The following is a 22,972-nucleotide window of genomic DNA, read 5'->3' as shown; positions in this document are numbered from 1 at the left end:
CCAGGAGCATGATAAATAGTTCTCCATCCCCTCACTCTCAATCTAAAGGTGTCCTCAGATCTAAAATGAGTCTCTTGTAGACAGCAAATAGATGGGTCTTGTTTTTTTATCCATTCTGATACCCTATGTCTTTTAGTTGGTGCATTTAATCCATTTACATTCAGTGTTATTATAGAAAGATATGGGTTTAGAGTCATTGTGATGTCTGTATGTTTTATGTTTGTAGTGATGTCTCTGGTACTTTGTCTCACAGGATCCCCCTTAGGATCTCTTGTAGGGCTGGTTTCGTGGTGACAAATTCCTTCAGTTTTTGTTTGTTTGGGAAGACCTTTATCTCTCCTTCTATTCTAAATGACAGACTTGCTGGATAAAGGATTCTCGGCTGCATATTTTTTCTGTTTAGCACACTGCAGATATCGTGCCATGCCTTTCTGGCCTGCCAAGTTTCAAAAGAGAGATCAGTCACGAGTCTTATAGGTCTCCCTTTATATGTGAGGGCACGTTTATCCCTTGCTGCTTTCAGAATTTTCTCTTTATCCTTGTATTTTGCCAGTTTCACTATGATATGTCGTGCAGAAGATTGATTCAAGTTACGTCTGAAGGGAGTTCTCTGTGCCTCTTGGATTTCAATGCCTTTTTCCTTCCCCAGTTCAGGGAAGTTCTCAGCTATAATTTGTTCAAGTACCCCTTCAGCACCTTTCCCTCTCTCTTCCTCCTCTGGGATACCAATTATGCGTATATTATTTTTTTTTAGTGTATCACTTAGTTCTCTAATTTTCCCCTCATACTCCTGGATTTTTTTTATCTCTCTTTCTTTCAGCTTCCTCTTTCTCCATAACTTTATCTTCTAGTTCACCTATTCTCTCCTCTGCCTCTTCAAGCTGAGCCATTGTGGTTTCCATTTTGTTTTGCATTTCGTTTAAAGCGTTTTTCAACTCCTCGTGACTGTTCCTTAGTCCCTCGATCTTTATGGCAAGAGATTCTCTGCTGTCCTGTATACTGTTTTCAAGCCCAGCGATTAATTTTATGACTATTATTCTAAATTCACTTTCTGTTATATTATTTAAATCCTTTTTGATCAGTTCATTAGCTGTTGTTATTTCCTGGAGATTCTTCTGAGGGGAATTCTTCCGTTTGGTCATTTTGGAGAGTCCCTGGCGTGGTGGGGACCTGCAGTGCACTTCCCCTGTGCTGTGGTGTATAACTGGAGTTAGTGGGCGGGGCCGCAGTCCAACCCGATGTCTGCCCCCAGCCCACTGCTGGGGCCACAGTCAAACTGGTGTGTGCCTTCTCTTCCCCTCTCCTAGGGGCGGGATTCACTGTGGGGTGGCGTGTCCCGTCTGGGCTACTTGCACACTGCCAGGCTTGTGTTGCTGGGGATCTGGCGTATTAGCTGGGGTGGGTAGGCAAGGTGCACGGGGGCTGGAGGGGCAGGCTTAGCTCGCTTCTCCTTAGGTGATCCACTTCAGGAGGAGCCCTGTGGCAGCGGGAGGGAGTCAGATCCGCTGCCGGAGGTTTGGCTCCGCAGAAGCACAGAGTTGGGTGTTTGCGCGGAGCGAGCAAGTTCCCTGGCAGGAACTGGTTCCCTTTGGGATTTTGGCTGGGGGATGGGCGGGGGAGATGGCGCTGGCGCCTTTGTTCCCCGCCAAGCTGAGCTCTGCCGTCCGGGGGCTCAGCAGCTCTCCCTCCCTTTGTCCTCCAGCCTTCCCGCTTTCCGCGCAGAGCTGTTAACTTATGACCTCCCAGACGCTAAGTCGCGCTTGCTGTCGGAACACAGTCTGTCCGGCCCCTCCACTTTTGCCAGCCAGACTCGGGGGCTCCGCTTGGCCGGCGAGCCGCCCCTCCGCCCCGGCTCCCTCCCGCCAGTCCGTGGAGCGCGCACCGCCTCGCCGCCCTTCCTACCCTCTTCCGTGGGCCTCTCGTCTGCACTTGACTCCGGAGACTCCCTTCTGCTCTTGAGTTTTCTATATAGAGTATCATGTCATCTATACATAGTGAAAGTTTGACTTCTTTGCCAATTTGGATGCCTATTATTTCTTTTTGTTGTCTGATTTCTGAGGCTAGGACTTCCAGTACTGTGTTAAATAACAGTGGTGAGAATGGACATCCCTGTCTTGTTCCTGACCCTAGAGGAAAAGCTTTCAGTTTTTCCCCATTGAACATGATATTAGCTGTGGGTTTTTCATATATGGCCTTTATTATGTTGAGATATGTTCCCGCTAAACCTACTTTGTTGAGGGTCTTTATCATGAATGGATGTTGTACTTTGTCAAGTGCTTTTTCTGCATCTCGAGAGGATCATATGGTTCTTATCTGTTTTATTTCATGTTATGTTATGTTATGTTATGTTATGTTATGTTATGTTATGTTAGAGAACATTAGCAGGGGAGAGGGACAGAGGGAGAGAGAAAGAGGGAGGGAGAGGGGGGGGGAAGGAGGGAGATAGAGATGGAGAGAATCTTCAGACTCCATGCTCAGTGTATCATGCTCAATTTGTATCAAGTTGCTTGATTTGCGAATATTGAACCACCCTGGCAAACCAGGAGTAAATCCCACTTGATCATGGTGAATGGTTCTTTTAATGTACTGTTGGATTCAGTTTGCTAATATTTTGTTGCAAAAAGTCTCTTTTTCAGTGTTGCCTTTATCTGGTTTGGAATTGGTAATGCTGGCCTCATGGAATGAGTTTGGGAGTTTTCCTTCCATTTGTATTTTTTGGAACAGTTTGAGAGGAATAGGTATTAACTCGTCTTTAAATGTTTGGTAGAATCCCTCTGTGAAGTCATCTGGCCCTGGACTTTTGTTTGTTTGGAGATGTTTGATTACTGATTCAGTTTTTTTTTCTAGATATCAATCTGTTCAAGTTTTCTATTTCTTCTTGTTTCAGTTTTGGTAGTTTATACGTTTCTAGGATTTTATATCCATTTCTTCCAGATTTTCTGGTTTGTTGACATATAATTTTTCATAATATTCTCATAATTGTTTGTATTTCTCTGGTGTTGGTTGTGATTTCTCCTCTCTCACATGTGATTTATTTATTTGGGTCCTTTCTATTTTTGATAAGTGTGTTCTTTTTTCCTTTTATGATGTTTACATAAAATCTCTGGGTCAAAGAGCACCATAGAAATGCCCAGGTCAGTTGTTTTGCAAAATGTCCCTCAGTTTGTATTTGCCTAAATGTTTTTTCCTAAGTGGGTGATGGGCATTGAGGAGGGCACGTGTTGGGATGAGCACTGGTTGTTGTATAGAAACCAATTTGACAATAAATTTCATATTAAATAAATAAATAAACAAACAAATAAATAAATGTTTTTTTCCTGGTTAGACTCAGTGTAAGCATTTTAGATTGCAATACTACGTAGGTGGTGTTGTGGATTAAAACAATCATATTTCTCCTGCAGGTCCTCCCAGCTCATGATATGATTAGCAAGACCAGGGCTTGGGGCTCTACCTTAGTAAATAGTAGCTGAGAACAAAGGCCTCAATCAGTGAACGTGCATTGTGTTTCTATCATGTGCCTTCTTCATTGTATCCTGCCATACCTGTGGAAAAGATGACCCTGTGCTCTCAATGCTTCTTAGGATATATCATCTGCTTCTTGGAAAACTTGTACAATTTTTGCTGAAGTGCTTTTGTTTTTGTTTTTTATTTGGTTGACAGGGAATGAAATTACTTGAATAGGCTATGGAAATTTTCTTGTGGGGACTTTTAAAATTTACATAGTTTTCAGTTAGCTTTTAAAGTTTTTCTTCACATCTGGGTTTTCTCATTCTTAAAATGATCCACCAGTTTTTGTAAAGTTTCACTGAAAAAAAATATACATTTGTATATTTGAAGATAGTAAATTTGTAGTAAATTTGAAGATTTTAGGGCTGATAAGAAAAAAGATATGGCTACAAGATGGAAGGAACATACTATGAGCTTTATTTAGGCAGAACTTTGACAGGTTGTAAAGGTAAGTCCCTAACAGCTGGAGACCTCCTGGCAGCGCAGGGCCATACCTATAACAGGAAGAGGGCACAGGAACCCCTGGGAGAGAAGGGACTTGTGTATCTAGATTATGTTACTTAGCTGCATGATGGGAAATCTCTGAGTCAAAGATCACCATAGAATAGCAGCGGCTTATGATCTTTTATAGCCCAGGGTGGGTCTAAACTGTGGCTAGCAGTTATTGAGTGCAGCTTTATTAATGTAAAATGACAGGCTCTAAATGGCTAAAAATATGCTTATTTGGGTTATATTAGAAGCAGTTGGATGTAAAATTTTGGCACTGGTGGGCTGTGAGCTAATGGTGCTCTCTTGCTGTGAAGAGGTAAATAATACAGGGTCCAGTATACAAGAGACACTTTGGCACATTCATATAACACCATTACATTATGAAACACTTGTAAATATTTTTTATTTTAAGTTGTGGGAAGTTAGTGGCATGATTTAAATTAGGAATAGCCAACTTCTGTAGTTTTAGGAGTTGTCGGTTTTACTGATTACTAACCAAACTTTAGTTTACTTGAAAAATAGTTTACTTGAAGCAGAGATAATACCTATCCTTCTCAAGCTTTTCCAAGAAATAGAAAGGGAAGGAAAACTTCCAGACCCATTCTATGAAGCCAGTATTACTTTGATCCCTAAACCAGACAGAGACCCAGTAAAAAAAAAGAACTACAGGCCAATATCCCTGATGAATATGGATGCAAAAATTCTCAATAAGATACTAGCAAATCGAATTCAACAGCATATAAAAAGAATTATTCACCATGATCAAGTGGGATTCATTCCTGGGATGCAGGGCTGGTTCAACATTCGCAAATCGATCAACGTGATACATCACATTAACAAAAAAAAAGAGAAGAACCATATGATCCTGTCAATCGATGCAGAAAAGGCCTTTGACAAAATTCAGCACCCTTTCTTAATAAAAACCCTTGAGAAAGTCGGGATAGAAGGAACATACTTAAAGATCATAAAGGCCATTTATGAAAAGCCCACAGCTAACATCATCCTCAACGGGGGAAAAACTGAGAGCTTTTTCCCTGAGATCAGGAACACGACAGGGATGCCCACTGTCACCGCTGTTGTTCAATATAGTGCTGGAAGTTCTAGCATCAGCAATCAGACAACAAAAGGAAATCAAAGGCATCAAAATTGGCAAAGATGAAGTCAAGCTTTCGCTTTTTGCAGATGACATGATATTATACATGGAAAATCCGATAGACTCCACCAAAAGTCTGCTAGAACTGATACATGAATTCAGCAAAGTTGCAGGATACAAAATCAATGTGCAGAAATCAGTTGCATTCTTATACACTAACAATGAAGCAACAGAAAGACAAATGAAGAAACTGATCCCATTCACAATTGCACCAAGAAGCATAAAATACCTAGGAATAAATCTAACCAAAGATGTAAAAGATCTGTATGCTGAAAACTATAGAAAGCTTATGCAGGTAATTGAAGAAGATATAAAGAAATGGAAAGACATTCCATGCTCATGGATTGGAAGAATAAATATTGTCAAAATGTCAATACTACCCAAAGCTATCTACACATTCAATGCAATCCCAATCAAAATTGCACCAGCATTCTTCTCGAAACTAGAACAAGCAATCCTAAAATTCATATGGAACCACAAAAGGCCCCGAATAGCCAAAGTAATTTTGAAGAAGAAGACCAAAGCAGGAGGCATCACAATCCCAGACTTTAGCCTCTACTACAAAGCTGTCATCATCAAGACAGCATGGTATTGGCACAAAAACAGACACATAGACCAATGGAATAGAATAGAAACCCCAGAACTAGACCCACAAACGTATGGCCAACTCATCTTTGACAAAGCAGGAAAGAACATCCAATGGAAAAAAGACAGTCTCTTTAACAACTGGTGCTGGGAGAATTGGACAGCAACATGCAGAAGGTTGAAACTAGACCACTTTCTCACACCATTCACAAAAATAAACTCAAAATGGATAAAGGACCTGAATGTGAGACAGGAAACCATCAAAACCTTAGAGGAGAAAGCAGGAAAAGACCTCTCTGACCTCAGCCGTAGCAATCTCTTACTCGGCACATCCCCAAAGGCAAGGGAATTAAAAGCAAAAGTGAATTACTGGGACCTTATGAAGATAAAAAGCTTCTGCACAGCAAAGGAAACAACCAACAAAACTAAAAGGCAACCAACGGAATGGGAAAAGATATTTGCAAATGACACATCGGACAAAGGGCTAGTATCCAAAATCTATAAAGAGCTCATCAAACTCCACACCCGAAAAACAAATAACCCAGTGAAGAAATGGGCAGAAAACATGAATAGACACTTCTCTAAAGAAGACATCCGGATGGCCAACAGGCACATGAAAAGATGCTCAACGTCGCTCCTTATCAGGGAAATACAAATCAAAACCACACTCAGATACCACCTCACGCCAGTCAGAGTGGCCAAAATGAAGAAATCAGGAGACTATAGATGCTGGAGAGGATGTGGAGAAACAGGAACCCTCTTGCACTGTTGGTGGGAATGCAAATTGGTGCAGCCGCTCTGGAAAGCAGTGTGGAGGTTCCTCAGAAAATTAAAAATAGACCTACCCTATGACCCAGCAATAGCACTGCTAGGAATTTATCCAAGGGATACAGGAGTACTGATGCATAGGGGCACCTGTACCCCAATGTTTATAGCAGCACTCTCAACAATAGCCAAATTATGGAAAGAGCCTAAATGTCCATCAACTGATGAATGGATAAAGAAATTGTGGTTTATATACACAATGGAATACTACGTGGCAATGAGAAAAAATGAAATATGGCCTTTTGTAGCAACATGGATGGAACTGGAGAGTGTGATGCTAAGTGAAATAAGCCATACAGAGAAAGACAGATACCATATGGTTTCACTCTTATGTGGATCCTGAGAAACATAACAGAAACCCATGGGGGAGGGGAAGGAAAGAAAAGAAAAAAAAAAAAAAAAGAGGTTAGAGTGGGAGAGAGCCAAAGCATAAGAGACTGTTAAAAACTGAGAACAAACTGAGGGTTGATGGGGGGTGGGAGGGAGGGCAGGGTGGGTGATGGGTATTGAGGAGGGCACCTTTTGGGATGAGCACTGGGTGTTGTATGGAAACCAATTTGACAGTAAATTTCATATATTAAAAAATAAAAAAAAATAAAAAAAAAAAAGAAAACTCAAAAGACACCACCAAAAAACTGCTGGAACTGATACACAAATTCAGTAAAATCTCAGGATACAAAATGAATATACAAAAATCTGTCTCATTTCTATACACCAGTTATGAAGATTTAATTTTTTTTTTCATTTCAGTATAGTTGACACAGAATGTTACATTAGTTTCAGGTGAACTACATAGTGATTCAATTTCTCTATGTATTACACTATGCTCACCACAAGTGTAGCTATCATCTGTCACCAAACAACACTATTACAAAAGCATTGACTATATTCTTTATGCTGTACCTTTTTCCCCCATGACTTATTCATCTCATAACTGAAAGCCTGACAGTACTTAATTTTTTGACTCCTAGACCATACCCCCACCAAAAAAAGCAATCAAACAAAAACAGCTATAAAGGACATTCTTGGGAAAATTAGGGATATTTGAATATGAACTAGATATATTATAGTACTAGTATCAATGGTAAATTTCTTGAGTATAATAATTATATTGTGATCATGTTAAAGAATGTCCTTTTTCTTAGAAGACATATACTCAAATATTTAACAGTAAAGTATTAGAATGTCTAAAACTTACTCTCATGTTAAAAGCAAGGCTGGGGAGAGAACGTGAGCTTAATATGGCAAAATGCTCGTAACTACTAAATTCAGGGGAAAGGATATAGGTGTTATTTATATTATTCTTGTAATCTGTGTATAGATTTGAAATTTTTCAAAATAAAAAATTAGGTAAGAAGAGTCTGGTGATTTTTTAAAAAGGATTACATAGAAGAATTATCCCAAAACCAAATTATGTTGCCATCTGCCCTTCAGTTATGGTTATAAGAGTCTTAAGTCTTTGGCCCATGAGTCTTTCCTGTATTCTACCTCCTCTTCTTTCATTCTCTCTCAAATTTCTTCTTATTGGGTTTTCATTCTTACTAGTCTACCCCAACCACTCCTAACTAGATCTTCAATCTTACTCAACAACACCAGACATATTTGATTAGTCCATCCTCTAAATACTTTCTTTGCTTGGTCTCCAAGACACTACTGTTTCATTTCTCTACGTACCTCACTGGGCACAACTTTTTAGATTCTTCTGATTCTCTTCTTCACTTTATCTTTAAACATTACAGTTCCCCAGTATTCTGTCTTCACCTCACTTCTCCATCTACAGAAATTCCTTTACTGTTCTCATCCAGCCCGTAGTTTTAAATACCATTTGAATGCTGATGACTTCCAAATCTATGTTTGAAGTGCCAAACTCTCCTCAGAACTCCACATTCATAGTCAACTGCTTACCTAATATCTCCACTTGAGTCTAAGAGTCATTTTAAACTTAACATGTCCAAAATTGAATCCTTTGATTTCCTCCCCAAAATATATCCCTTCCCAAGCTTCCACATTTCTGTGAATGGCAACCACATCTCCAGGGTTATTAAGACAAAAAACCCTGAAGTTATCTTCAATTCCTTTTTTGTCTACTCTACATGCTCAACAAATACTGTCAGCTCTAACTTCAAAATATATGGCACCTTACCACTTCTCATCACACCAGGGAACATGTGAATCCAAGCTATCATTCTGTCTTCCATGGACCTCTATAGTATTCTACCAAGTCTCCTTGCTTCTGACCTTTTCCCACTATAGTTCTAGTTTCAACAAAGCAGCCCAGAATAACACTTTTAAAATTAAATAAAAATATGTCCCTTCTCTTTCTGAAAGTTTTTAGTGACTTCCAGGATCATTCAATAAAAGATAACATCCCTGACATAGCCTACAAGGCCCTACAATATTTATTCCTTTGCTGCCACTCTGGACTCATCTCCTTTTACTGACATCACCTTCACACACTGTAGTCAAACTGTCTACCTTACTCTACCTGAACAAAAAAGGCACATTTTGCACATAAATGATTAGAGTAGAGATAAAGCTCATGGATTAAGGGCTTGGAATAGGAGTCAGAGAAGAATGATGAAGGGAGGCCCAAGAGGAAGAATGGAACAAGAATAGCCATAGAAATTAAGGAAGAAAAAGGATACCAAAAAGAGATATATCATCAATGTAATATTTATAAGAGTGGGGGAGAAAAAATGATAAAGGAGAATTAACTCATAACAGGGAACAGAGTAAAAATACCACGTATAAAAAAAATGGGAAATCACATTAACATATTATACTGGCTATTTCTGAATGACAGTATTCTTCTAACATCCCTTGTTTTCAGATGTTTACGCTTTGTTATGGCTAGACTATTTCACTTTTGCCCTATATATCTTTAGTTTGGTCCTTTATCCAAGGGCATAGCCCTTATTTACAGGGTATGTTCCTTTAGCAATCTCAACAGAAAGTCCAAAATACTTTACCAAGGCCCCTATAACTTGCCAGTCCTTGAACTCTAATATTTTTTTCACCAATATTAAGTGGCTGGTGAAGTCTATTCAGTTTGCTAGCTGTACTCTCTAAGATTCCTCAACTCTTACATAGCTCAAAAGAAGCTAGAACTAACTCAATTACTTAAGGGGAATTTGCAAACAGATTAAGACCCTAATTCTCTGAGGTTCTCTTCTCTCCAGGTTTTAACCTCTTACTTTCCAATCTCCCTGAGAGTTCCAAACGCCAGCCTGTTTCCTCATCCCTGAAAGACTACCACTTTCTGTTTGGAATCTGCTCCACCAGTTAACAGCAAACTGAAAAATTCTCTGTGGAAAAAAAGCCAAAATAAACATGAACTCTTCCTTTATGAATCCCTTCCTTCAAGGATCAAAATTCCCCAAGATCCTCCATACATTATAAAGAGAGAAAGAGAGAGACTGACAGAAAGAGACCAAGAAACAGATACTTAACTATAGAGAATTAACTGATGGTTACCTGAGGGGAGGTGGATGCGGGGAGGGGTCAAATAGGTGACGGGGATTAAGGAGGGCACTTGTGATGAATCACTACATTCTACACCTGCAACTAATATTACACTATATGTTAACTAACTGGAATTTAAATAAAAACTTGGGGGAAAAAAGATCCTCCCTACATTGATTGCTCTTCAGCACCTAAAGACAATTTTTTTAATACTTTCTTCAGATTTCAGAAATATTATTTAGGACCACCAAACTGTGGGAGGTTTGCCTACTGAATTGATTCTACGTAGCTTTCTAAAATTTACATCAAAAAACCGATTTCCCTGCTTCCTTAGAGAAAGTGTGCTTCCAACAAATATGGCTGCTCTGACTCCTAAAAACTGAGAACAAACTGAGGGTTTACGGGGGGTGGGAGGAAGGGGTGGATGGGTGATGGGTATTGAGGGCACCTGTTGGGATGAGCACTGGGTGTTGTATGGAAAACAATTTGACAATAAATTTCATAATAAAAAAATTTAAAAAAAAAGAAATCAAACCAATTCTCTTACACATTAAAAAAAAAAACAAAAACCAAATATGGCTGCTCTGTATAATTCTTTAAGCCATATCTCCTTTGCCTTCCAGAAACAAACTGAATCGAGGTAGAGATTTTTCTGCTAACAAAGTGGTCCTCAATTTCCTTTACAACTATTATAAACAGGGAACATTGCTCTTGGATTTAAGATGAGTCCCTGGTTATCAATCAGGAAGTGTATTATTTTGCTAGCATTTTCTGAGGTACTCTATTTCTAGATCCCTAAACATTCTATCTCCTTGTCTCATCTCACTTCCATGCAGTTTCTGCCAATTTCAGCTCTTATCAGTCTTATTACCGAACTAAGTGTTATAAATCAGGGGCATTATTTTTGAATTTTGTATTTTTGCATTATATTTTGCATTTTGAGGTGAGCTATTCACATTCGGAAATTATTATTCACATTATTAGTACTTTCAGAAATATATGCCTTCCTGGTCCAGGTCTAGACACTCTCTCTTCCTTTTTCCACACAACTTCTATACAGTCTTGATGCTTTTGGCAGTCTTTCCTATAAATTTGAGATAGACTATTTGTTGCAAACTTTCACTAAAAGAGGATTTTCAAGTTTCCTTTCTCTATATCTGTTTGTCTTTGATATTTTATAAAAGAAGAAGAAGAAGAAAAAAAAGGTATGCTGATCATGCATTCATATCAGAATCTTCTTACAGGCTTACTATTCCTCAATAACAAATTTTATCTTAGAATGCATACCAGTCACCTAATAATACCTCTCATCTCTAAATCCACCCTTCTAGGCACTGACTCTGAGGCTGGGATTTGCCAACTTTGCCTCACAAGCTCCTCTGTCTACTGGGGGCACCTGAAAGATACTGGGGAAAAGGAGACAAGAAGAAGTGTTTCTTGCTGTTCCTATACACAGTTCCCAACCAGAGAAAATAGGTCCCAGCCTCCAGTTGTTATTGGCATTCCCAGAAACAGCCTCACTGCCCTTCTTCATATATACCAGCAACAGCCATGTGATGTTCTTACTCCTCAGATGTTTGAGCTCCGGTATCTCAAGACCCATCTTCCCAGATCCTGAGTTCTAGTATCCCCAGCCCATTATCTTTTGTATCCCCAGCCTACAGAGTATAGACTTCTTTCTGAAGTTATTATTTTTGGTTACATCAGTATTTCCTCTTTTTTTTCATTTTCAAACATGTATGTAAACAATAACCCATATTAAATTCTACCTTGTAAAGCGACTCATAAGTTCTTGTTTCCTGATTAAGCCCTCACTAAACTCTGATGCTTACTCAACCTCTGTTCAAAAGCATTATTTCTAGTACCAAAAGCTATCACACTTATATAGTACCTTAAATTTTATATTTTAGAATGATAAATTCTGGAAAATAAAATCACAATTTTATAATAACACATATTTATTATTTTTAAAATTAGAGCACGACAGTAAAGAATTTCTAAGTCACTCACAATGTGAATGTGCAAAAACAACAAATGTTAACACTTTGATGTATTTACATCTTGCTCTCTTCTATTCAGAGATTGTACTTGTTATCCTATCAGAACCTATTCTCAAAGTAATAAATAAATTATTAAAAACATACTGCATGCATTATGTTTTTAGAAAATTCACAACCCAGGTTACCTTTCAGGTACAGAAGAAAAGATATTAAAGTTGTCAGTATTTTAAGAAATAATTATATTCTCAGAATTACATATTACATTATATATGATAAAGCAAACTTATTTTTGGCAGGAAAACATGTTAATAGCATATTTTATACTACAAACCAAAATGAAAAAAAGCCTTCCTCCACAATCTATAAAAATTATGAATAAATTTAGTAAGGCCAACTACTCACCCCCTATTACTGACAATTGCCTTTTTCAAGTGAATATAATTTACAGGAAAGATACCCTGTAAAAGAGAAAAGATTTCCCATTAGAAAAAGCAATTTCTGATTAACATCACATATATACTAAAATAGCAGCCAGATTTCAGCATGGAAATCAACAATACAGTAGAGCTCTTAACATAGCAACCACTTTGCATATTAAGAATGCAAAATTGCACAAACTATACACATTAGATAGGAATTTCATTGTCATTTGCACTCAGAGTCTATCTTCAGGTGAAAACTGTGATCTTAAGCAACAACCAAAAAGATTATTTTAAGTTACAGATTGGAAATATTCCACCTAATCACTCTCAGGATATAGACTTATATACAAAGCTTGGCATGTATCTACAAAACTATCCCCTAACCAACAACTTATACATTACCCAGCTCTGAGCTAGAGAAACAATTCTCAGACTCTGACAAACATTTATATTCACCAGAATGAACCAATTTGGAAGTTTCCATAAATATTTCTTTTTACTCTTTCTAAATAGTTTCCATTTTGATATTTGCCATCATTTGATTTCAATTCCTAAGGTACAAAAAGATGTATTGTTTTAAAAAAAATTAAGTTTTGCAATCAGTGTTTCGTTATTTTTCCCTGATGTATGAAACCCTTCAAATACAACACAAATGGTCTCAATTCTTTTATATATACTCTTTGGCCCACATCACTACCAAAAATAAATCTATACCACACAAGGCCATCAGCAACTAGACTACAGTAATTCATTTTATAGTTTTCAGTATACAGATATTTCACCTCCTTGGTTAAATTTATTCCTAACCATCTGCTTGTTTTCAATCCTATTTTGAATAGCACTGTTGGCTGTATTTCTTTTTCAAATATTTCATTGTTAGAGAGTAAGAAACACAACTAAATTCTGTGTGTTAATTTTATATCCTGCAATTTTACTGAATTTGCTGATTAGTTTCAACAGGTTTTTGGTGGAGTCTTTAGGATTTTCTACATATATCAAATCATTTGCAAACAAATACAATTTTACTTCTTCCTTTCTGATTTAGATGCCTTCTGTTTCCTTTTCTCACCTGACTGTTCTGGCTAGGACTTCCAGTACTATGTTGAACAGGAGTGGTGAAAATGAGGATTCTTGTCTTGTTTCTCATCTTAGAGGAAAAACTTTCATTTCAAACCCGTTTACCACTGAGTATGACATTAGCTGTGGGTTTGTCATATGACGGCCTTTTTTATGTTGAGATATGTTCCTTCTAAACCCCCTTTTCTGAGAATTCTATTCATGAAAGGATTTTGTATTTTGTCAAAATGGTTTTTCTGCACCTACTGAAATGATTACATGATTTTTATCTTTCATTCTATCAATGAGGTGTATCACATTAATTAGTTTGATAATGTTGAACCATCCTTTCATTCCTTGGATAAATCCCATTTTATCGTGGCATATAAACCTTTAAATGTACTATTAAATTTGGATTGTTAAAATTTTTTGAGAATTTTTGCATCTGTATTCATCAGGGATACTGTCTTTGGTTTTCTTTCATTTAGCATTCTTATCTGGCTTGGGTATAAGGGTATTACTGGCCTCATGAACTGAGCCTGGAAGTGTTTCCTCCTCTTCAATTTTCTGGAAGAGTTAGAGAAGAAATGGTATTAATTTTTTAAAGTTTGGTAGAATTCACCAATAAAGTCATCAGGTCCTGAACTTTCTTTGTTGGAAGAATTTGATTGCTGATGCAATCTCCTTACTCATTACTGGATCATTAATATTTTTTTTTATTTTTTCCTGATTTATCCTTAGTAGGTTACATGTTTCTAGGAATTCATCCATTTCCTCTATATTATCCAATTTGTTGGCAAATAATTGTTCATGGCATTCTCTTATAATCCCTTGTATTTCTGTGGGGTTTTTTTTGTTTGTTTGTTTGTTTGTTTTTTTTGGTGAGAGAGAGAGGGCAAGCAAGGGAGGGCAGAGGGGTAGAGGGGGAGAGAGAATCTTTAAGGTTTTTAAAATATTTATTTATTTGGGGGAGCGCACAAGCGGGGGAGGGGCAGAGAGAGGATCTAAAGCAGCTTCTGCGCTGACAGGCCAACAGTAGCAAGCCTAATGCAGGACTCGAACTAATGAACCTGCAAGATCATGACCTGAGCCGAAGTGGCCCAAATGACTGAGCCACCCAAGTGCCCCAAGGGAGAGAGAATTTTTTTTTAATGTTTTATTTTTGAGACAGAGAGAGAAAGAGGTGAGAGTGTGAGCAGGGGAGAGGCTGAGAGGGAGACACAGAATCCAAAGCCGGCTCCAGGCTTGGAGCTGTCAGTACAAAGCCTGAATCGAAGCTCAAACCACGAACTGCAAGATCATGACCTGAGCCAAAGTCAGACACTCAACCAACTAAGCCACCCAGGCACCCCAAGAGAAAATGTTAGGCAGGCTCCACACCCAGTGCAGAGCCCCACGTGGGTCTCTATTTCAGGAACATGCAATCATGACCTGAACCAAAATTCAAGAGTCGGATGTTTAACCAACTAAGCCACCCTTCTGTGGTATCATTTTTAATGCTTCCTATTTTATGTCTCATTTTGAGTCTTTCCTTTTTTTCCCTTTAATCTAAGCGTTTGTCAATTTTGTTTATCTTTAAAAAAAAAAAAAAAGACAGCTCTCAGTTTTGTTAATCCTTTTTTTTTTTAGTATTTATTTATTTTTGAGAGAGACAGAGACAGAGTGTGAGCAGGGGAGTGGCAGAGAGAGAGGGAGACACAGAATCCGAAGCAGGCTCCAGGCTCTGAGCCATCAGCCCAGAGCCCGATGTGGGGCTCGAACTCACAGACTGCGAGATCATGACCTGAGCCAAAGTGAGACGCCCAACCGACTGAGCCACACAGGCGCCCCTGTTAATCCTTTTATAGTTTTCTGGTCTCTATTTCACTTTTCCCACTCTGATCTTTATTTCCTTCCATCTGCTGAATTTGAGCATAGTTGGTTCTTTTTCTAGTTCACTGAGGTGTAAAGTTGGGTTATTTGACATTTTCTTTTTTCTTATTGTAAGGCATTGATTATTATAAAATTGTCTCTTAACACTGGAGCAAGCCATAGGCTTTGGTATGCTATTTCCATTTTCATTTGTTACAAGATATTTTTTAATTTCCTTTTTGATTTTCTGACCCACTGCTTGTTCAGAACTGTATTGTTTAATTTGCACATATTTGTGAATTTTCCAGTTTTCTTCCCATTATTGATTTCTACTTTTATACCATTGTGGTCTGAAAAGATACATAGTATAATTTCAATCTTCTGAAATTTGCTAAGTCTTGTTATGTGGCCTATCATATGATCTACTCTGAAGAATGTTCCATCTTCAATTGAGAAGAATGTATATCCTGATGCTGGTGGATGAAGTGTTGTATCTATGTCTGTGAGATACATTTGGTCTAAAGTTCAGTTCAAGTCAAGTGTTTCCTTGTTGATTTCGTCTGGATAATCTATTGCTGAAACAGAAATAATGAAGTGTCCTTTTACTATTGTATTATCATCTAATTTTCCCTTCAAATCTGTATCTGTTTAATATATTTATTACATACTAATATATTAGTTTTGATGCACCTATAGATATGATTGCTATAATCTTCCTGATGAGCTGATTCCTTTATCATTATACAATGACCTTCTTGGTCTCTAGTCAACAATTTTTATCTTAAAGTCTATTTTACCTGGAGTATGTATAACTACCTATGCTCTCTTCTGGTTTCCACTTGCACAAAGTATCATTTCCTATCCCTTTACTTTCAACTTATGTATGTCCCTAAAGGTGAAGTAAGTCTCTTAAAGGTGGTATGTAATTAATGGGGCCTTGTCTTTTAATCATTCTAGCTACTTCAGGCCTGTTGATTAGGGAATTCAATTCATTCACATTTTGAGTAATTTTTGATAGGTAAAGAATTACCATCTTGTTGTTTCCAGTTGTTCTACAGCTGCCTTGTTCCTTTTTTCATCTCTTGGCTGCCTTCCTTTATGAACTGATGATTTTCCATGGTGGTATGCTTTGATTCCCATACCTGTATCTTCTGTGATTCTACTATAGGTTTTTGCTTTGTGGTTATCATGGTATTTATGTAACACAACTTGTAACAGTCTATTTTAAGCCAGTAACAACTTAATTTTGATCATATACAAAAACTCTACTCTTTTACTCTCCCCTGCTTTTACTGTTTTCGATGTCACAATTTACCTATACTTTGAATTATTATAGCTATAGTTTTTTAAACACTCTCATCTTTTAACACTAGAGCTAATATATCACCATATTATAGTATTAGAGTATTTTGAATTTGAGTATATACTTACCTTTACCAGAGTTTTATATTTTCATTTTTTCATGTTACTAATTAGGGTCCTTTCATTTCAGCTTGAAGAACTCCTTTCAGCATTGCTTGTAAGGCAGGTCTAGTGATGATAAATTCCCTCAGCTTTTGTTTAGCTGGGAAGTTTATATCTCTCCTTAATTTCTGAAGGACAGCTCTGCTAGGTAAAGTATTCTTGGTTGGTGCGGTTCTTTTTTCTTTCACCACTTGGAATAATTATCTCTCTCTCTTCTGGCCTGTAATATTTCTTTCTTTTTTTTATTTTATTTTTTTTATTAATATATGAAATTTATTGTCAAATTGGTTTCCATACAACACCCAGTGCTCATCCCAAAAGGTGCCCTCCTCAATACCCATCACCCACCCTCCCCTCCCTCCCACCCCCCATCAACCCTCAGTTTGTTCTCAGTTTTTAACAGTCTCTTATGCTTTGGCTCTCTCCCACTCTAACTTCTTTTTTTTTTTTTTCCTTCCCCTCCCCCATGGGTTTCTGTTAAATTTCTCAGGATCCACATAAGAGTGAAACCATATGGTATCTGTCTTTCTCTGTATGGCTTATTTCACTTAGCATCACACTCTCCAGTTCCATCCACGTTGCTACAAAAGGCCATATCTCATTTTTTCTCATTGCCACGTAGTATTCCATTGTGTATATAAACCACAATTTCTTTATCTATTCATCAGTTGATGGACATTTGGCCTGTAATATTTCTGCTGAGAAATCCACTGACAGCCTAATCAGGGGTGGGAGTACTTTGTAAGTTACAAACTTTGTTTCTCTTGCTGCTTTTAAGATCTCTCCTTGTCTGTAACTTTGACAGTTTTATTATAATGTCTCTTAGAGGGGATTTCTTCACGTTCAGTTTATCTGGTGGCCTATTAACTTCATGAACTTGGATGTCCAAATTTCTCCCTAGATTTGGGAAGTTCTCAGCCATTAATATGCTTTCTGCTCTCTTCTTCTTCTTCTCCTTTTAGAACTTCAATGATTCACAAATTGGTCCTACTGATAGCTGTCAATGATCATAAAGGCTTTCTTCACTCTTCCTCATTTTTTTTTCTTCTTTTCTAGTCACTTCTTCTCTGACTGGATAATTTTAAAGTTCCTATCTTTAATTTCACTTATTTTTTTCTTCTGCTTCACCAAGCCTGCTGTTGATGTGCTCTACTGCATTTTTTTACCATTTCATTCATTGAATACTTCAACCCCAGAATTTCTGTTTGGTTCTTTTTCATTATTTCTAATTCTTTGATAAATTTTTCATTTTGTTAATGTACTGTTTTCCTGATTTCAATGAATTGTCTCTCTGGGTTTTCTTTAGCTCATCAAATTTCCTTAATACAGCTTTTTGAATTCTTTATCAGAAAAATTGTACATCTCCATGTCTTTGGATTCAGTTACCGGAAAATTTTTTATGATCCTTTCGTGGTGTTTATTTCCTTGGTTTTTCATGTTTCTTGGGAGTTTTGTGTTATGGTGTTCACATTTGAAGTAGCAGTCACCCCCTCCAGTCTTTACTAATTCCCATCAGGGTAGAAATACCTTCCACTGTCCCTCCTAGAGATTCTGCAAAATTCTCAGACCTTCCACGAACCTGCTCCAAGCTTCTTGCTCACTTTTGTGACAGAATTCTTCAGCACGTATGCCTTTATTGATCCTATAATGCACCAGGTTGAGTGCTGACAGTCTCTCTCATGTTTTCCCAAGAGTGGCACTAAAGCTCAAGTTTGTGGTCTCTGGACTACAGATTCTGTGTGCTTTCTGTATATACTCATGAGCAGTCTTCCAAAGCTGGCTCTTGCCACCACCTTAAAGAGTATGCACAGTAAGCCAGCTACAGTGTGGGGGTGTGTGTGTAGGTGAGGCACACAAAGCACTGAGGATGTCTATGGGCCTATGAGGAATCTGGCAGTGGGGGGCTTTCCCAGCAGTTAATGGGTGGGCTTCTTGATAGAGTCTGCTGCACAGTAGGCTCTGCGTCTATTTAATGCCACCCAAAAATTCTATGTGCCACTTTCCCAAACTCTTTCCACCTCTCAATCATGGAACTCCCAATTTAGGACTCTGAATATGGCAAGACAGAAATGAGCCTCTCTGGCAGCATCTACAAAGCTGGAAAAGCTGGATGCTCACTTTCATGCTCTCTCTTGCCCTCAGGGAGAAATCATGGGTCTAAAAAGATCTCCTTTGGTCTTTATCTATTGCTACCTTTTGGTAAAGTTGACGCAGGTAAAGTGAAATTATTCCTATTACCCACTCCAATGTCAAACTCTTATTTTCTGCTCCAAAAGAGTGCTGGGTCTTCACCTATAGAAACCTATACATCGACAAAGGTTTCCTCATCCAATGGTTACCCAAGGGTAACCAAGCGTCTGAAGAACCCAAGGGCCTTCAGAAGCTCCCAGATGACAACACAGTCACCTCACGGTACACAGCTGACTGAGGTCTGTATATTACTCAATGCACAGTTGGGTGAGACTTCTCTGGGTCCCCTGTCATATATGACAGGGGATGGGTACAGAATATTTGTTGTTGAGGGTGAGGACAAAAACTAGGGACATCTTATAGCACCATGATGCTGACATCAAGTCTACCAGTAATGCATTTTATATTTCAGCCCGTAATAAAAGATAACCTATACCAAAAGGAAATCCTAATACAGGAAAATATGGACTTAAAACGGATAAAACACGTAACTTCATGTAACCAAAACTAAATGATGACAGCCCATTATCTATAAAGGAAGAATAGTAAAAAGTTAAAAAGATACAGGATTAGCATGTGCTTCCAGGAAGATGAATAAGACATAGTTTTCACCATTCCTCCTAAGTACAATGAAAAACTCTGGGCATTATAAATATAACAGAGACATATATGTAATATATATGTAAGTATATAGATATTTCACACATACAACATGTATAACATATACAAAGCATATGATATATATCATATATAAAAAACTCTAGACATAAATACATCTTGTAAAAATAAGAAGAGTCTGAAAAGTAGAGGGGAAAGGTGGACCAACTAGGGACCTTGGGATGCAAGAAAGAATACAGTGGTGAATTCCCTAGATTTTCTTTTACCTTATACATCTGCTATTTGAATCTGATAAAGCTAGAAACCTAGAAACACCAATAGGCACAGACAAAAAAAAGAATGTTCTCTCTAGCCTTAAGAACCAGGAAAGAGTCAGCATGTCAACAAAGAAAACTTTTCAATAATAACTACTACATTGCTTCCAAACATCAACCCTCTCCCCCAAAAAAGCTGTGGCCCAACTCCCACCCACACAAGGAAGGTCAACTGGAAAGAATGGACTTCTACCTTTATTGGGCTGTAATAACACATCTGGACCTTGCAATGGAATAGTGTCTGAGAAGGCCAAGTTAGGAGTCAAGACTTTCTACCCAAGTGGGCAATAACAAGCCCCCACCACTCAGTGGCAGTGGAGCCCACCTGAACTTCTGCCCCTAATCAGCATTAATGAGACTCCTCCATCATTCCACTGTGGTGTCCAAAGAGGCCTAAGACAGAGTGGGGGCTTTCACCACTGCTAAGCAGTAACAAGACTACCACCCTCCTCCTGGTGTCATCAGAGACCACATGGGGAACAGAAGGCACTACCAATGCTTTCCAGCCACTAAATAATCAGTGGAAGACTACTAGGAAGGTACAATTCCTACACCTAATCAACAATAACAGGAGTGTGCACCCTTCAGTGTCAATGGAGGCTGAGTGGGTAACATGGCCCTCAGCCCCCACTTGGCAATAATGAGGCAAACCCTCTCCTTCTCCTACAGCAGCATTGTCAAGGAAAGCCAAATAAAACAAAAGGCTTAAATAAGAAGCAATATCTCATAACATAATGTCCAAAGTTCCAGGTCCATACCAAGAACCAGGAAGATCTGAAATTGAATGGGAAAAAAAAAGCAATACATGCCAACACAAAGAAAACAAAGATATTAGAACTATCTGAAAATATTTTAAAGGAGCCATCATAAAAATGTTTCAGTGAGCAATTACAAATATGCATGAAACCAATGGGAAGAAAAAAACCAAAGAGTCTCAGCAAAGAAACAAAAACATCTCAACAAAGAAAAAATGTTGAATGGTCTAAACAGTAGAATGGAGGAGGCATGGGAAAGAAGCAGTGAGCCATAGTCAGAAAAATTTGAAGTAACAGTTGGAATGTGATATTATGATGTAATAAGAAATATATATTTCTTCATCTCCAGTCCCTAACACAAAAGTTTCTAAAACTCTTTGAAGGATAGAAGCATCTTTTGTTATTCATGATGAGTCCCTTTCAACCCTATTGGGGATTATACTAATGAGGTGACCCTTGGTGGGCCCCCAGATAGCTTCAGAATGGGAGATGCCAGAGGAATCATGCAATTAGAGGATCGGTACTTTCAACTCCACTCTCCAACCCACAGGGAGGGAAGAGGAGCTGGAGACTGAGTTAATCACCAAGGGCCAGTGATGACATACATCATGCCTTCATAATGGAATTCTGATAAAAACAAACAATAGGGTTTGGAGAGCTTCCAGGCTAATGAACACATCAAGTTACTATGAGGTTGGCATGTCAAGAAGGACATAGAAGCTCCATGTCCCAGTCTACAAACCTTGCCGTAAGCATCTTTTCTATTTGGCTGTTCCTAAGTTGGATCCTTTATAATAAACTGATAATAGTAATTAAGTTGTCTTCCTGAGTTCTGTGAGCTGTTCTAGCAAATAATCAAACATGAGAAGGGGATCATAGGAACCCTCAATTTATACTAGTTGATCAGAAGTAGAGAAGTCTAGGACTTGAGATTGGCATCTGAAGTGAAGATGGTCTTGTGGGACTGAGCACTTAACATGTGGGATCTGACCCAGAGTTAGTGTCAGAAATGGACTGAATTTTGGACACCCAGCGGGTATCCAGACATCTGTAGAATTGGTTGTTGGTGTGGAAAACCCCGCAACTTTTTATTATAGAGTGTTTGGACACTAAACAATAAAGAGAAAACAGACTTAAAAACAAAAAACAAAAAAAAAAAAAAAAGAGACTCAGGGACCTGTATGACTATGGCAAAAACAAAACAGAATCTAACATTCTTATTATCAGGTCCTAGGAGGAGAGAAGAAAGAAAAAAGGCAAGTCTTAGAATGTACACGAACAGAACAAATCCTAGTGACAATATGAAGCAATAAGAACTCTCACCCATTGCTGGTGAGAATGCAAAATGGTACAGCCACGTTGGAAGACAGTCTGGAAGTTTCTTATAAAATTAATATACTCTTACCATACAATCTAACAACTGCATGCATTGGTAATTACCCAGTGAGTTGAAAACTTATGTCCACACAAAAACCTGTACACAAATGTTTATGGCTGCTTAATTTGTAAATGCCCAAACTTGGAAGCAATCAAGGTATCCTTCAATAGGTGAATGAAGAAACAACCTATACTCTATCCAGACAATAGAATATTATTCAGCAATACAAAGAAATGAGCTACTGGGGTGCTTGGCTGGCTCAGTCAGTGAAGTGTGTAACTCTTGATCTCAGGGCTGTGGGTTCAAGCTCCATGTGGGTGTGGAGACCACTTAAAAAAAATAACACCTTTAAAAAAATAAAAAATAAATGACCTATCAAGCCATCAAAAGACATGGAGGAATCTTAACTGCATATTGCACAGCGAAAGAAGTCAATCTGAAAAGTCTACAGTCTATATGATCCTGACTAAGTAACATTCTTTAAGAGGCAAATTATAGAGGCAGTAAAAAGATCAGTGGTTGCCAAAAGTCCTGGAGGATAAGAAAAGGGATGAATAGATGGGTATTTTTAGGGCAATGAAACTATTCTTATGAGACTGTAATGATAGATACATGACATTATGCATTTGTCAAAACCATAAAACACAAAGAGTGAACCTTGATGTAAACTATAAATAATATTAGGAGTGTATAAATACTGGTTCATTAAATGTAATAAATGTACCACACTAATGCAGAATGTGAATAAGAGGAGAAGCTGAAAGAGGAAGGAGGGCTCCATGTACTTTCTGTACAATTTTTCTGTAAACCTAAAACTGTTCTAAAATATAAAGTCTAATAAAACTTAAAATTTTTTAAAATGACAGAAAACTTCCCAAATTTAGCAAAAGACAAAACCTCCAT

The 22,972-nt window shown here is 38.0% G+C and overlaps 1 protein-coding gene across 4 annotated transcripts in view; it reads right to left on the bottom strand.

The window, feature by feature from the left end:
• DOCK3 (dedicator of cytokinesis 3) overlaps positions 1-22,972 on the bottom strand; it is a 579,897-nt gene that overhangs the window by 394,315 nt on the left and 162,610 nt on the right. For 3 of the 4 annotated variants that reach the window (XM_042979031.1, XM_042979034.1, XM_042979033.1), the window contains one exon: positions 12,424-12,479. In XM_042979031.1, the coding sequence (XP_042834965.1) occupies positions 12,424-12,479 (56 nt within the window). Of the gene's footprint in view, positions 1-12,423; positions 12,480-14,024; positions 14,067-22,972 lie in introns of all 4 variants that reach the window. The other variant, XM_042979032.1, reaches the window with a different exon arrangement.

Source organism: Panthera tigris, chromosome A2, assembly GCF_018350195.1.
Source record: "Panthera tigris isolate Pti1 chromosome A2, P.tigris_Pti1_mat1.1, whole genome shotgun sequence".
Taxonomy (NCBI): Eukaryota; Metazoa; Chordata; class Mammalia; order Carnivora; family Felidae; genus Panthera; species Panthera tigris.
Note: the sequence above shows the minus strand (reverse complement) of the source record. Positions and strands in the feature narration are given on the sequence as shown.